This window comes from Apodemus sylvaticus, chromosome 19, assembly GCF_947179515.1.
Source record: "Apodemus sylvaticus chromosome 19, mApoSyl1.1, whole genome shotgun sequence".
In the NCBI taxonomy this organism is placed as follows: Eukaryota; Metazoa; Chordata; class Mammalia; order Rodentia; family Muridae; genus Apodemus; species Apodemus sylvaticus.
In genome coordinates, this window is record NC_067490.1 from 5,512,824 (window position 1) to 5,525,662 (window position 12,839).

General features: G+C 47.3%; 1 protein-coding gene across 2 annotated transcripts in view; it reads right to left on the bottom strand.

Annotated features, from left to right (window-relative positions):
- Fkbp5 (FKBP prolyl isomerase 5) overlaps window positions 1-12,839 on the bottom strand; it is a 109,799-nt gene that overhangs the window by 15,470 nt on the left and 81,490 nt on the right. For both annotated transcript variants that reach the window (XM_052163002.1, XM_052163001.1), the window contains exon 6: window positions 4,450-4,606. In XM_052163002.1, the coding sequence (XP_052018962.1) occupies window positions 4,450-4,606 (157 nt within the window). The remainder of the gene's footprint in view (window positions 1-4,449; window positions 4,607-12,839) is intronic.

Below are 12,839 nucleotides of genomic sequence, written 5' to 3' on the forward strand. Positions count from 1 at the left end.
CATCTCTCATTTTACCCCAGCTCCCTTGCTGCTCCCTCCTCCACAGGAAATCTTCCCCACACGCCCATGTCTACTCTCACCTCGTTCTCTTGTGTGACATCCACTGAGTTTGCTAAGGATTTTAAAACAAGCTTTTCACTGTAAGGTTGGGTCCCCTTCTAAGAGCACCACCTCCAATCAGAAAGAACAAAGGGGGCAATACATTAGCAAGGACAACAGTTCTCATGATATTATATTCTCGTGGCATTAAAGATTTTAAAAGGCACAAGTGCATGGTAGTACACACCTCTGATTCCAGCACTTGGGAGACAGAGGCAGACGGATGGATCTCTGTGAGTTCAAGGCCAGCCTGATCTACTAAGCGAGTCCAGGACAGCTAGGGCTTGTAACACAAGAGAAATTCTATCTTGAAAAACAAAAACAAGACAAAACAAAAAAGATTTTAAAAGGAACACTGACAAACAGATGACAACATGTAATCCAGCACCTTACTCCAAGGATATAAGATTATACTTCTGCAGCCATCTTGCTTACGATGCAGTAAATACCCTTTAGAAAGTTAAAAAAAAAAAAAAAAAAAAAAAGACCAGACTAAATAAAACCAAAGGCTATGTAAATTTCATTGTTAGGGACAGGACCTTGCTATGTAGCCCAGGCTGTCCTTGAACTTGTAGCAATCCTTTCGCTACAGCCTCCTGGGCACCGGTTCCCTGGAGTACTCACTCCATCACGCCTGGCTCTTGTAAACTTGTTCTGGGGCACTAGTTCAGAACTTAAGCAAAATAAGTGTATGTGTCTGCTAGGACAGAATCCCCGTGCAGCTGGGTCTGTCTGCTTCAGCGTTCCCAGCATCTAGAGCAATGCCTCAAACCTGGAGCGGTAGACACACCTGTCTGTATTCCTAGCACTTGGGAAACCGAAACAGGCAGATTTCTGTGAGTTCCAGGATAGCCAAGGCTACATATAAATAAGAGAGAAGCTGTCTCAAAAAAACAAAAGGAGAAAAAAAAGTAGATCAACTGTCAGCATAATAGCAAGGAGTTTATTGGAACACTACATTTATCTGTGTGAGCCGAACAACTCGTGAAATATGAAATGGCACACAAGGTTCAGTTAACTCACTCCAGGCCATGGTTTGGAAGGTGTCAAACACTGGGTTAAGGCTGTAATGCCCGGCTCCCACCTTCTCCAGGGCCAAGGGAGTGGGAGAGAACTCACACTGCGCTGCACATGCTGCTTCTCTACTTCTTTGAATTTTCCAGGTGGAAAATTTCTCACCTCCACCGTTTCCACAAGAAAAGGCGCAGCTGGAGCAGAGGCACACAGAGCCTGGGTGTGGCGCCTTAACGCCATGCGGAGGGCATCGCCAGCAAAGGAACAGAGGGAAGGGTGCAACGGACAGTGGCATCTTCCAAAATGGAGCCAGGTTTTCTCCCTGGAGTGCGTGCGTGCGTGCGTGCGTGCGTGCGTGCTGCCTGTGGTAAATAGGGGCTGTCCCTCACTTTGATGCAAAGGAGGCAGACAGGTGGGCACTTCTTCAGCCTGTTACTGAGAGCATGCTATGATTGGCAGTCTTTGCCAGGCAGGGAAGAATGTGACAGATGAACTGGCATCACTTTGGAACCATGCCACTTACCTGGATTGATTTTAACCCTTCTTTGACAGGGGAACATTTAGAAATGCCTAGAGTTGCTACAGGATGGCAGGTAGGAGTCAGAAATATCACTGCACATCCTAATGGGACAAGGACAACCCTCTTCTGCCACAACCAGAATCAACCACAAAACATTCATAGTACTGAGGACGTGAAAACTTGTCTAAAAGAAACTTACATTGAAGGCTCTGTGACAGGGCAGTGGGTTGTGGTGCGGGTTGTGGTTTGGAGAATATAGGGGACTAGTCTGAAACAGGCATAGCCTGACTATTACCAATGGAAGCAGAGATTAAAGGAGATTATTTGTACCATTTCTCCTGGTTCAAACGAAGTAATTCTGTCAGGATTGGTAGAACACACCTTCCTGAGAGACCCGGGTGCACAGCCATCAGTTCTGGGAATGGCTAGCCTGATTGTGTGGAACAGAAAGATGCCTAATTCATGCTAGGCAAAGTAGGGCCTGACTGAAAAATTAATCACCAGAAACAGAAGTCCAGAGTCAGCGCCTGCGAGGGGCAGCTGCCCTGGAGGGCACAGCAGCGGGAATGCCCTCAGCAGCTGTTTCTTTCAGATGAGAAAGCTGAGGCCAGAGCCATGTGCTTCCTGAGGTCACCCATAGGCAGGACCACGTCCAGACCTCACTGTCCTGAGAAAAGTAAGGCTGTGACACACACAGCTCCTAACTAGACTCACCACCCTCAGCAGCCTGTGGTTTGTTTGGGACTGTTACAAAATAGGTATAAAGAAAAAGGACAGAAAAAACTTAGTTATCTATACTTAGCCTAAATAGAAATCAGTCACAATATTTAATTATTTATTTGAAGAGAACAGCAAATTTTTAAAAATTGAGAAAAAAAAATCCCTGAGGGCGCAAGGTCTTAAAGACCACCCTTGCCAAAATATTTTAAAGAACACTACTAAGAAAAGATAGTGTTCCAGTGAGAGAGAAAGTTGAATGCTTTATTAGTTTCTTAAGAAAACGTCCTGCCAAGGAGTCTATGGATGTCAAAGGAGAAGTGGGGGTGAGGCTGGGGGAGGGTAGAAGGGAAATGCAGAAGACACTGAGTACAAAACCCATCTGCATTTTATAGCAGCCCTGACTCTGGACTCTGACTAGGACAGGCCAACTGGCTGCATGCACGCAAACCAAGCTTGGTACGCAGGGATGCTCTACCTACATGGACTGTAGGACACAGCACATGGAGGCAGTACAGAGAGCACTGCAGAGAATGGACTGGCAGAACTCCATGTCCCAGCAACGCCCTGGAGATGTGCTAACATATGCACTCCCACCCCACCCCACAAAGGGGGGGTACCCCTTCATACACTGCAACGTAGGAGAACTTGACGTTCTCTTTATGCCTGAAAGATCTGAAAACTACCATTGCTTCCAGAGATTTCTATTTTCTTGTGGTCTAAATTGCTAAAAGCAGTAACAGCTAATGAGGGAGGGCAGCTAATGGGCGGAGCGGGGCGGGTGGGGGGCGGAGCGGTATGCAACGACATGATTTGCCTCATTACTCCATTTGGGTGTCTGCAATTTTGCAAGGCTTGGGGGAGTTAGGTGACTTGCCCAGCTGCCACCACTGGTAGACTGCAGAGCAGGATTCAGCCAGGACCGACTCACTGCGGAAAACTAGCTGCACTAACAAACAGATGTAGTTTGGTTCACTCTGCTGTTAAATTTGGTGAACCATCTACCAGCAAGGCTAAGATCTGGGCCATGTGTTTCTGAATGCTCATACTGTACAGAACCATCTTTAAAGAAGTGAACTGTGAGACCAGACCTGAGATCCCTGAGTGTAGAGCTGCTTTAGTTTTGGAATGGTAGATTAAACATGATTAGAGAACTTTAATTCCAGCACTTGGGAGCCAGAGGCAGGTGGATTTCTGTGAGTTCAAGGCCAACTTGGTCACATATTAAGTTTTAGGGCAGTTAGGGCTACCATAGTAAGAATGCATCTCAAAAAAGGGGAAAAGATTAGGGACTATAGGTTATGAAGGGCCTACTCTATAAGGGGAAAGCTCTTTCAATAAAAAAAGAAGGAGCTTCGTCAGAGTGACCTACAGCAAACCCCTCCTAGTTAGGGCAGCCTCGAGTCTGAGGAGCCCAGCAGTGGTGTCTGCGCCTTCTGGGAGGCCGCTCTGAACAAGCAGATGCACTTGCATGCACGCAGCACTCCTGTGTCCTCTCAGGGGCCCATTTCTCAAGATAGAAGAGATGAATTTATGGTATAATTTTAGATCTAAAAATAATAGGAAGCATGTTTTCACAGGAGACTGTCATGCCGGATGGCTCTAAGCTTGGCAGTGCTAATGGCTATCCTTATGACGGGAAAAAGTTAGGCAAAAATGAGTCATCTCTGCTGCCTTTAGATCCAGGAAGAACAAGCCAGCTCTTTCTTCCTTCAGGGACTCCATATAAGAATGTGGCATGGATTCAAGTGGTAGTAAATCATGCATTACTACAGTTCCCCAAACCCTCCTGCTGAATTCAGAACAGAGGAGCAAGAGAGCCACAGGGAGAGCCAAGCTTTGCTGATGTGGCATCCCGGCAGCCGAACAAATCCAAACCAAGGCTACACTGACTGTCCTGTTCTTAGACATACTTTAGCTGCGCCAACTCACTCACAAGCTTCTGCAGTCCTGTGAGACCCCAAACATCGGCTGACCACCACCCAACTCAGTGCGAAGGCTTCCCTGCAACAACCAAGCAAGCGAGAGAGGGGGAGCGAGCAAGCAGTCCTTGGTCTTCAAACAGCCGCACTGTGCACTGAAACGGGCTCACTTCTTACCGTGGTCCAAGATATAAAATACACTGTTCTTCTCGCTGCATCTTCTCTAGGGCTTTGTCAATTCCGATCGGAATGTCGTGGTCTTCTCCTTCACCAACAGTGAACACCACATCTCGGCAATCAAACATCCTTCCACCACAGCAGCCTTCCAGGTGCACTGAGGGTGAGGACACAGGACAATCATAAGCCACCCCTCAGCACCACCTCCAAGTGACTGGCCCACAGCACAGTAGCACCATTCCCCTGCAGTTCATAAGACACACAGTGTCTTCTGGAAGTTTTGCCCACCTAGCCTGAAAGTTTAAGAACAAAGGTATTTTATTTTAAGTTAAACATATACTGATTTTCTTATCTGTAACACAGGGTCAAGATATACCAACTCCTTTAAACACACCATTAGGGGAAGGCCATATATCTAGTACTGGATACATACAAAGGCATAACCATCTGTAACAGTACTTTGGTTTGAGATGCTTGGACAGAAGTACATAAACAAGAAATACAGCCTAGGACTCCATGCTAGTCTCCAATACTGCATACGTGTCAGAGAAGGTCACATGCTTTCCACACAGTAGCCCAGGCTGGCCCCTGTATTCCCAGCATGTTAGTCCTATAGGCATGTACCTCATTTTGCTCCACTTCTTCTGTGTGGTCAGAGGACTGACTCAGGGACTTATGCACTCCTAGCACTGAGTGACCCCACGCAATGCTAACGCTATGTGACTTTTCAATTAGGCCTTTTACTCAGTAAGAAAACTAGACGGCTTGTAAGACAGTTCAATGGGCACCATGACTTCTCTCTGACAAGAAAAGTAGTTACTACCTCAAATCTAGTAATTCCTAAAATATTTCTTGACAAGGCTGCCTAACTTATTTTGGGTCAGTAATTTGCCTTAGTCTTGGAAAACCACCATCTCTTAAACATTAATTCCATGTCTTGTGGTAACCAGCATCTTCCAGGCAATCCAGTTTCAACTTATTCCACATTTTGTTTTTTCATTTGGTTTTTTCGAGACAGGGTTTCTCTGTATAGCTCTGGCTGTCCTGGAACCCACTCTGTAGACCAGGCTGGCCTCGAACTCAGAAATCCGCCTGCCTCTGCCTCCCAGAGTGCTAGGATTACAGGCGTGCGCCACCACTGCCCGGCCTTACCCCACTTTTACTACCTGGCCTCAACAGTCTCATAAAAGCCCTCAAAGTCTATGACTGTTTTGTCTTGGAAACTAACTTCAAAGCTAATTCCTCATTAATCATTTTATCAGATCATTATTAGCCTAGGCCTGAGAAATGAGAGAAACTCTGGAAGATAAATAGCTGTAACTATACACCAGGGCCTCAGAGTCACACAGAAAGTATGGATGGACACCGTCTTGGCTGCTCTTAATGTTGTCGATCCAAATCCTAAGTCAGTTCTTTTAAGACAAAGGCTGCAGCAGCCTAGCTCTCAGATGTCACATACTGCCTCTTGTTTTATAGCCATACTCATATAGGATGACTTCTATATAGTATATTCACTTTTGGAATGTTCTAGATAAAACAGCCAACTTACAGACCCCCCCCCCCCTTTTAGTGATACATAACATGAAAATCAAAATAAAAATAAAAAACAAGGCAGGCTGCATACAGCAGAGGTATCCAGCTGGGCAGCAGGAGATGCTGCCAACAGCCTCTTCTATTTACAAATAGAATCAACCTTATTTTAAAGTGTGAGCATCAGAGGCTTGGGTACAAGCCTGAGGCTTAGAGTATTCTCTGAGGAGTAAGGTGGTGTCTGCTAGTTCTTAGGTTAGGTATCTAAGCTAAGCCTGACTCAGGCCTGTAAGCCCAGGTCTTCAGACAACCATAGCCTACATCAAAATAAAAAGTAAAAGGGAGGTAAGGAGAGAGGCGTATCTTGGTGCTAGAGGACCTGCCCAGCATGGACAGAGCCTGAGGCTCAGTCCTAACAACCACAATAAATAAGTAAATCAAACAAAACTATAAATTCATGTAACTACTGTTTTTAAATTTGTTAAAAAACTGAATTTAGACTAACCGATGGTCTGTCCATGAGCACAGGAACTTCTGCCCAAGCCATGGAGAGCCTCTTTAGTGTTGAGATTTATCATCCGGGCACTCACAACATACTTTGGGGGGGAGAAAATTCTGAGGTTTACTGTCAGACCATCACCCCCCCTCCCTACCTTGGAGCCTTTAGCAAGGAAGAAATTATCACTACATTTGTTGTGGCTTTTGGTTGATCAAATCTGAGTGTGTTTTCTTTTTTATTTTTTTAAAGATTTATTTATTTTATTTACACTGTAGTTCTACAGATGGTTGTAAGCCACCATGTGGTTGCTGGGATTTGAACTCAAAACTTTCAGAAGAGTAGTCAGTGCTCTTAATCCCTGAGCCATCTCTCCAGCCCCTGGATGTGTTTTCAAAACAGGAAATCCAGAGACTTCTGCAAAGGGTCCCTGGATGAGTTTCCAGGACTGACTTGCAGAGTGGAATGTGTCACCTTTACATGCAAGCTTACATACATAATACATAAAAGTGTAATTAAAAATCTTAAGTGAGATTCCCACAGTCTGTAAATAATTTCAGACATTTTCTTTCCGTGTGCTAAGCCATTGCTGTGTGCAGGAAAGATGAATGTTGGAAGGAAACAAAAAGCAACCAGAAAGTCAGGGTGTGATAGAGGCAGAGAGCAAGAAGGCAAACCTTGGGGCTGGAGAGAAAGCCCAGTGGGAAAGAGAACCTGCTATACTTGCAAAGCACCTGAGGCTCAATTCCTAGCATCTGTGTGGAAGCCAATAGCTAACTGTACCTCCAGCTCCTGGGATCTAAAGCCCTCTTTTGGCTTCCACGGACACTGCATGCATATATTCAGACAAAAATAAAAAATACTTATACACATAAAATAAAATCTCAAAAGGGGGGAAAAGGTTTTATTAATTTATGTATGTGCGTTTGAATATAAGCTATGTATGTACAGGTGCCCACAGCGGCCAGAAGAGGGCATCAGATCCCTAGAACCTGGAGTTACATGGCCTTTTAAATTGTCCAACTGTGTCTGAAGATCAGCAGCTAGCCCAAGGTGCCTGTCTCCACCTGACATCCCACCTTAGTACCTGAGCCTCAGATGGCAGAAGAAGAGAATCAGTTCCTCTCACCTTTATGTCCACACTTACACACACAATAATACAAATTAGAAATCTCTGGTGACATCCCTGATATGTTTCACCTCACACAGATGTGCATACACCACCTCCATACCACGATAAAATGTTACGTCAGGAACAATGAAGGATCGGAACAGGCAAACACAGCCCGTGATTCTCTCCATCCATAGGGAGAAAGGTCATCACAGGCTGGATTATTTGGCTTCTGAACACTGGTGTGACAAGTCCTGCAAGGTTGCTAACAAGCTCACAGCACCAGGCAGGGCCCTTGCAGGCCGCTGCACAGTGAGGACTTGCTCTGAGCTAGTCTATGCAGAAGCAACCAGTTCCCAGGAACTCCACTTGCTCTGCTGTCTCTGGAAGCCCTGTGGGTGCTTCTGACTCTGTATTCCATAGCACAAATACTCATTTCATAAATATTTAATACAAGTCACCGTGACTCACTCGGGAGCTTGGCCTCCAGGGCTCAGGAGGTCTGCTGCTAATCTCATCCAGCATGACTTACAGGAAGTAAGCCATCTACGGCGTTCTCCAAGTGCACAGAAGTGCACACAGGATGCTTTTACTGAGGGATTTTTTTTTTTTTTTTGGTAAAGAGAAATAAACAAGTTTAAAAGTGGCAGGATTTTCTCCTGACGTACAAGTCTGTGTGGCCTGATAGGGGTGCTCCAGCAAACCCCGCAAAGTCAGACCAGCCAACTACCCAAGTGTAGCTGCACCCCCAGAGTGTAACCACATCAAGTGAGCCTGGCCACTGCAAAACATCATCTAAACCGAAGCTCTGACTTATTGTTCTCTTACTGCCCTAGAGCAATTTTGTTTTGAAGAGCACAGAACACCCTGTTCTGAATGTGGCTGGCACATGAACTCGATGTGCTGACAGCAATTTGTTCTCCGATTAAAATGGGGGGGGGGGGGAGCACACAGCAGTAACAAAAACTGGAATGCAAGAAACCCAAAACTGTACAGCTTGTATTTCAGGAAGCAAAACTGAGGAAGAGGCTGAATAACTTTTAAAAAAGTGCTGTAAATGCCACAGCCTAGGAGGCTAGCTGGTGAGTGTCTGCTCTCCCTTTTCTAATTATAGCAGCTGGTGTCTGATAGCTTTGCACTGGCCCCCAAACAATGACTGGGTCATGGGATCTGAATGGCAGTGTTGTAATAGCATTGCTACGAAAAAAGACTGGTCATCTGGCTGGAGGAAACCAGGTTATGGCCAATCAATCACACCGGGCAGGGTCTGGAGAGTGAAGCCCCAGGAGGCGAGCAGACACACTATTCTAAAGCAGCAAGCACATTAACCCTGACCACAAGGACACTGTTCCTATCAGGCGTGGGGCTCGGGCTTCCCCACATTGCCTCCCTCCTGCTCTGTCCCACTCTGTTCTACCTCAGGGAAGAGCGCACTGTGGGCCAGACCCTAGCCCAGGGCATGCTCGGCCCTGACTACAGGAATGGCATTTATGATCTTACCACCCTTCCCTATAACAAAGTAGGAGCATGCCTTGATACTAACCAGTGCCATTCTGCCACCTAACAACTCTGGCTGTGGGGCACTCGGTCTCTCCATCTACAGCGAGATGACACTGGCTAGCCTGAAACTGCTAGGGTAAGAAAGCCAAGTGTAGTGGCCTTTGGCAGGCAGACGCAAGAGGATCGCAGCCCATTTGAGACCAGCTAGAGCTTCACAGTGAGTTGGAGGTTGAAAGCTACCCGGTGAGACCTGTTCTCAGGCAAACAAACAAACACACACCACCACCACCACCAGCACCACCACCAGCACCACCACCAGCACCACCAGCACCACCACCACCAGCACCACCACCAGCACCACCACCACCAGCAGAGAGTTTTCAGTACCCAGGAGCTTGGCGACAGGATTCAGTGGAAGAATGCTTACTTCACATTCTCAAATCACAAGGTATGATTGTCAAACCCACACAAAATAAACAATTAAGAATTAAGAGTGGGCACAGCGGCACAGGCAATTTGGGGGAAAATTGATTAGCCTCGATTCAAGAGGCAGAGAGGCAAGAGGAGCAGGATTTCAAGGCCAGCCTTAGTGACATGATACCTTGTCTCTGAAGAAAACAAAGGGGCTGGACTGTTAGGTGTTAGCACTTGTTACTCTGTAGAGGACCTGGGTTCAGTTCCCAGCAGCCACCAGTGGCTCATAACTACCCATAACTCCAGTTCCAGAGAATATGATGCCCTCTTCTGACCTCCTTAGGCACCAGTCATACATGTGGCATACAGACATACATGCAGGCAAAATATACATAGCATACAACAAAAAATTTTAAAAAATTTTTTACAAGAGAAAAAAGGAGATAAACACTATATGAAAGCACTTGAGCAGGGCTGGTGTCCATTGTTAGTCCACTCCCAGGCAAGCTGTGCAGTAAGTGTGGGTGAGAGATGAACTCAGGGAACGGCACGCGGGCCCACCCTCTCATTAGTAGGGAACCGCCCTCCACTGAATGCTTTAGGACCCTGCAGGAATGCACCTTAGGTCCCACACAGGTGCCACGTGCAAGGAAGAGTCCCAGCAGAGCAGGCCAGAGCTCCGCACTGCCTTTGTGCACCACAGCACTTAGCACCCAGCTCAGGACCCCTAAGTATTTACTTAATGGCTCTTCTGAAAGCAGGGCTTTGAAGAAAACAGTGGCAATTTAAATCAATTTATAGGAATTTTCTTTTCTGATTCTATCAGTCAACATCCTTATTTATTTATTTATTTACTTACTTACTTATTAACTTACTTTTGGTCTTTTGAGACAGGGTTTCTCTGTATCGTCCTTGCTATCCTGGAACACTCTGTAAACCAGGTTGGCCTCAAACTTGAGATCCAGCAGACTCTGCCTCCCGAGTGCCTACATGTGTTCACTGCCACACCTAGCTTTTATTCTGTTTGTCCAGTACTCTGATTTTAACGAGCTCCAGGCAGCTATCAATGCACCACTAACCCAGAGCTTTTGTTCTGTACGAGATCCTAAAATGAACAATGCTTTAGTGGTTTGGCTTTTTTGTTTGTTTTTCTTTCTCTTTCTTTTCTCTTTTTTTTTAAAAACAAAACTATTTTCTATTATGATTTCACTCTGCTTGAAAACCTGATGATACTTTCTAGAAAAAGGAGCTACCTACCTCTAAAACACATGAAAGACTTCACTGCACATTTTAGACTGAGAATACACTATGCTATTTTCTGAGACATAATGAAATGGTTTAAAAACCCTGTGATTTTGCTGAGCAGTGGCGGCACACACCTTTAATCCCAGTGCTCGGGAGGCAGAGGCAGAGGAGGCAGAGGCAGAGGAGTCAGAGGCAGAGTCAGAGGGGCAGAGGCAGAGTCAGCGGAGCAGAGGCAGAGGAGGCAGAGGCAGAGGAGTCAGAGTCAGAGTCAGAGGCAGAGGAGGCAGAGGCAGAGTCAGAGGAGCAGAGGCAGAGGAGGCAGAGGCAGAGGAGTCAGAGGCAGAGGAGCAGAGGCAGAGGCAGAGGAGGCAGAGGCAGAGGCAGAGGAGGCAGAGGCAGAGGAGGCAGAGGCAGAGGAGGCAGAGGCAGAGGAGCAGAGGCAGAGGCAGAGGCAGAGGAGGCAGAGGCAGAGGAGGCAGAGGCAGAGGAGGCAGAGGCAGAGGAGGCAGAGGCAGAGGAGCAGAGGCAGAGGCAGAAGCAGAAGCAGAGGCAGAGGAGGCAGAGGCAGAGGAGCAGAGGCAGAGGAGGCAGAGTCAGAGTCAGAGGAGCAGAGGCAGAGTCAGAGTCAGAGGAGGCAGAGTCAGAGGAGGCAGAGGCAGAGTCAGAGTCAGAGGAGGCAGAGTCAGAGGAGGCAGAGTCAGAGCAGAGTCAGAGTCAGAGGAGGCAGAGTCAGAGGAGGCAGAGTCAGAGTCAGAGGAGGCAGAGGCAGAGGCAGAGGCAGAGGAGCAGAGGCAGAGTCAGAGTCAGAGTCAGAGTCAGAGTCAGAGTCAGAGTCAGAGTCAGAGTCAGAGGAGGCAGAGTCAGAGTCAGAGGAGGCAGAGGCAGAGGCAGAGGAGCAGAGGCAGAGGCAGAGGCAGAGGCAGAGGAGGCAGAGGAGCAGAGGCAGAGGAGCAGAGGCAGAGGCAGAGGCAGAGAACAGAGTCGGAGGAGCAGAGGCAGAGGAGGCAGAGAACAGAGGCAGAGGCAGAGGCAGAGGCAGAAGCAGAGGCAGAGGAGGCAGAGGCAGAGGAGCAGAGGCAGAGGAGCAGAGGAGCAGAGGAGCAGAGGCAGAGGCAGAGAACAGAGTCGGAGGAGCAGAGGCAGAGGAGGCAGAGAACAGAGGCAGAGGAGGCAAAGTCAGAGGAGCAGAGGAGCAGAGGAACAGAGGCAGAGGAGCAGAGGCAGAGGGATCTTTGAATTTGAGGACAGCTGATCTACAGAGTGAGTTCCAGGATGGCCAGGGCTACACAGATGAACCCTGTCTTAAAACAAAATAAACAAAACCTGAATTAAAAAGCGAAGACAATCATGTGAGTTCTCCCTGTGGTCACCTGCTGGCCCTCACTCAGTATTTGAAAGGCATGTGAACAACAGAAAGCAGCTCTCCCAGACATTAGCATGAATATATACAACTCTTTTCTCTATTTTCAGTTTCACGTGCTTTCCTTGCTTCATGTACAAGAAACAGATGGTCTGACCGTGCCGTGGCATTCTGAGTCCTAGTGCCTTTGACAGCTGTCTCTCACTCGCCCATCCATTCTCTCACGCCATGTGAGAAGGCCAGAGGCTGATCCTGGGTATTTTCCTCAGTGGCTCTCCACCTTTTGTTTATGAGACGGGGTTTCTCTGTGTAGCCCTGGCTGTCCTGGAACTCACTCTGTAGATCTGGCTGGCCTCGAACTCACAGAGGTCCACCAGCCTCTGCCTCCCCAGTGCTGACACTGAAGATGGGTGCCACTATGCTAGGCTCCGCCTTATCTTTTTTTTAAAACAGGGCCTCTCACAGAACCTAAAATTTATTGATTTGACTAGACTGGATGGCCAAATGAATACCAAGAGTCTGTCTCCCCTGTTCTGCCACAGCACCACCAGTCAGCTTTAAACAAAGAGGTGTGAGCAGTTGTGTGTATGCGCACATGTACAGATGCCTTAGGGTATCAGATGTCCTGCAACTGAGTTGTCGTTGGGTGTCAGTCAACATGGGTACAAGGCATTGGGCTCCAGTACTCAAGTGTTCTTGTGCTGGCCTGGATATTTTTCTAGCATATTCCATTG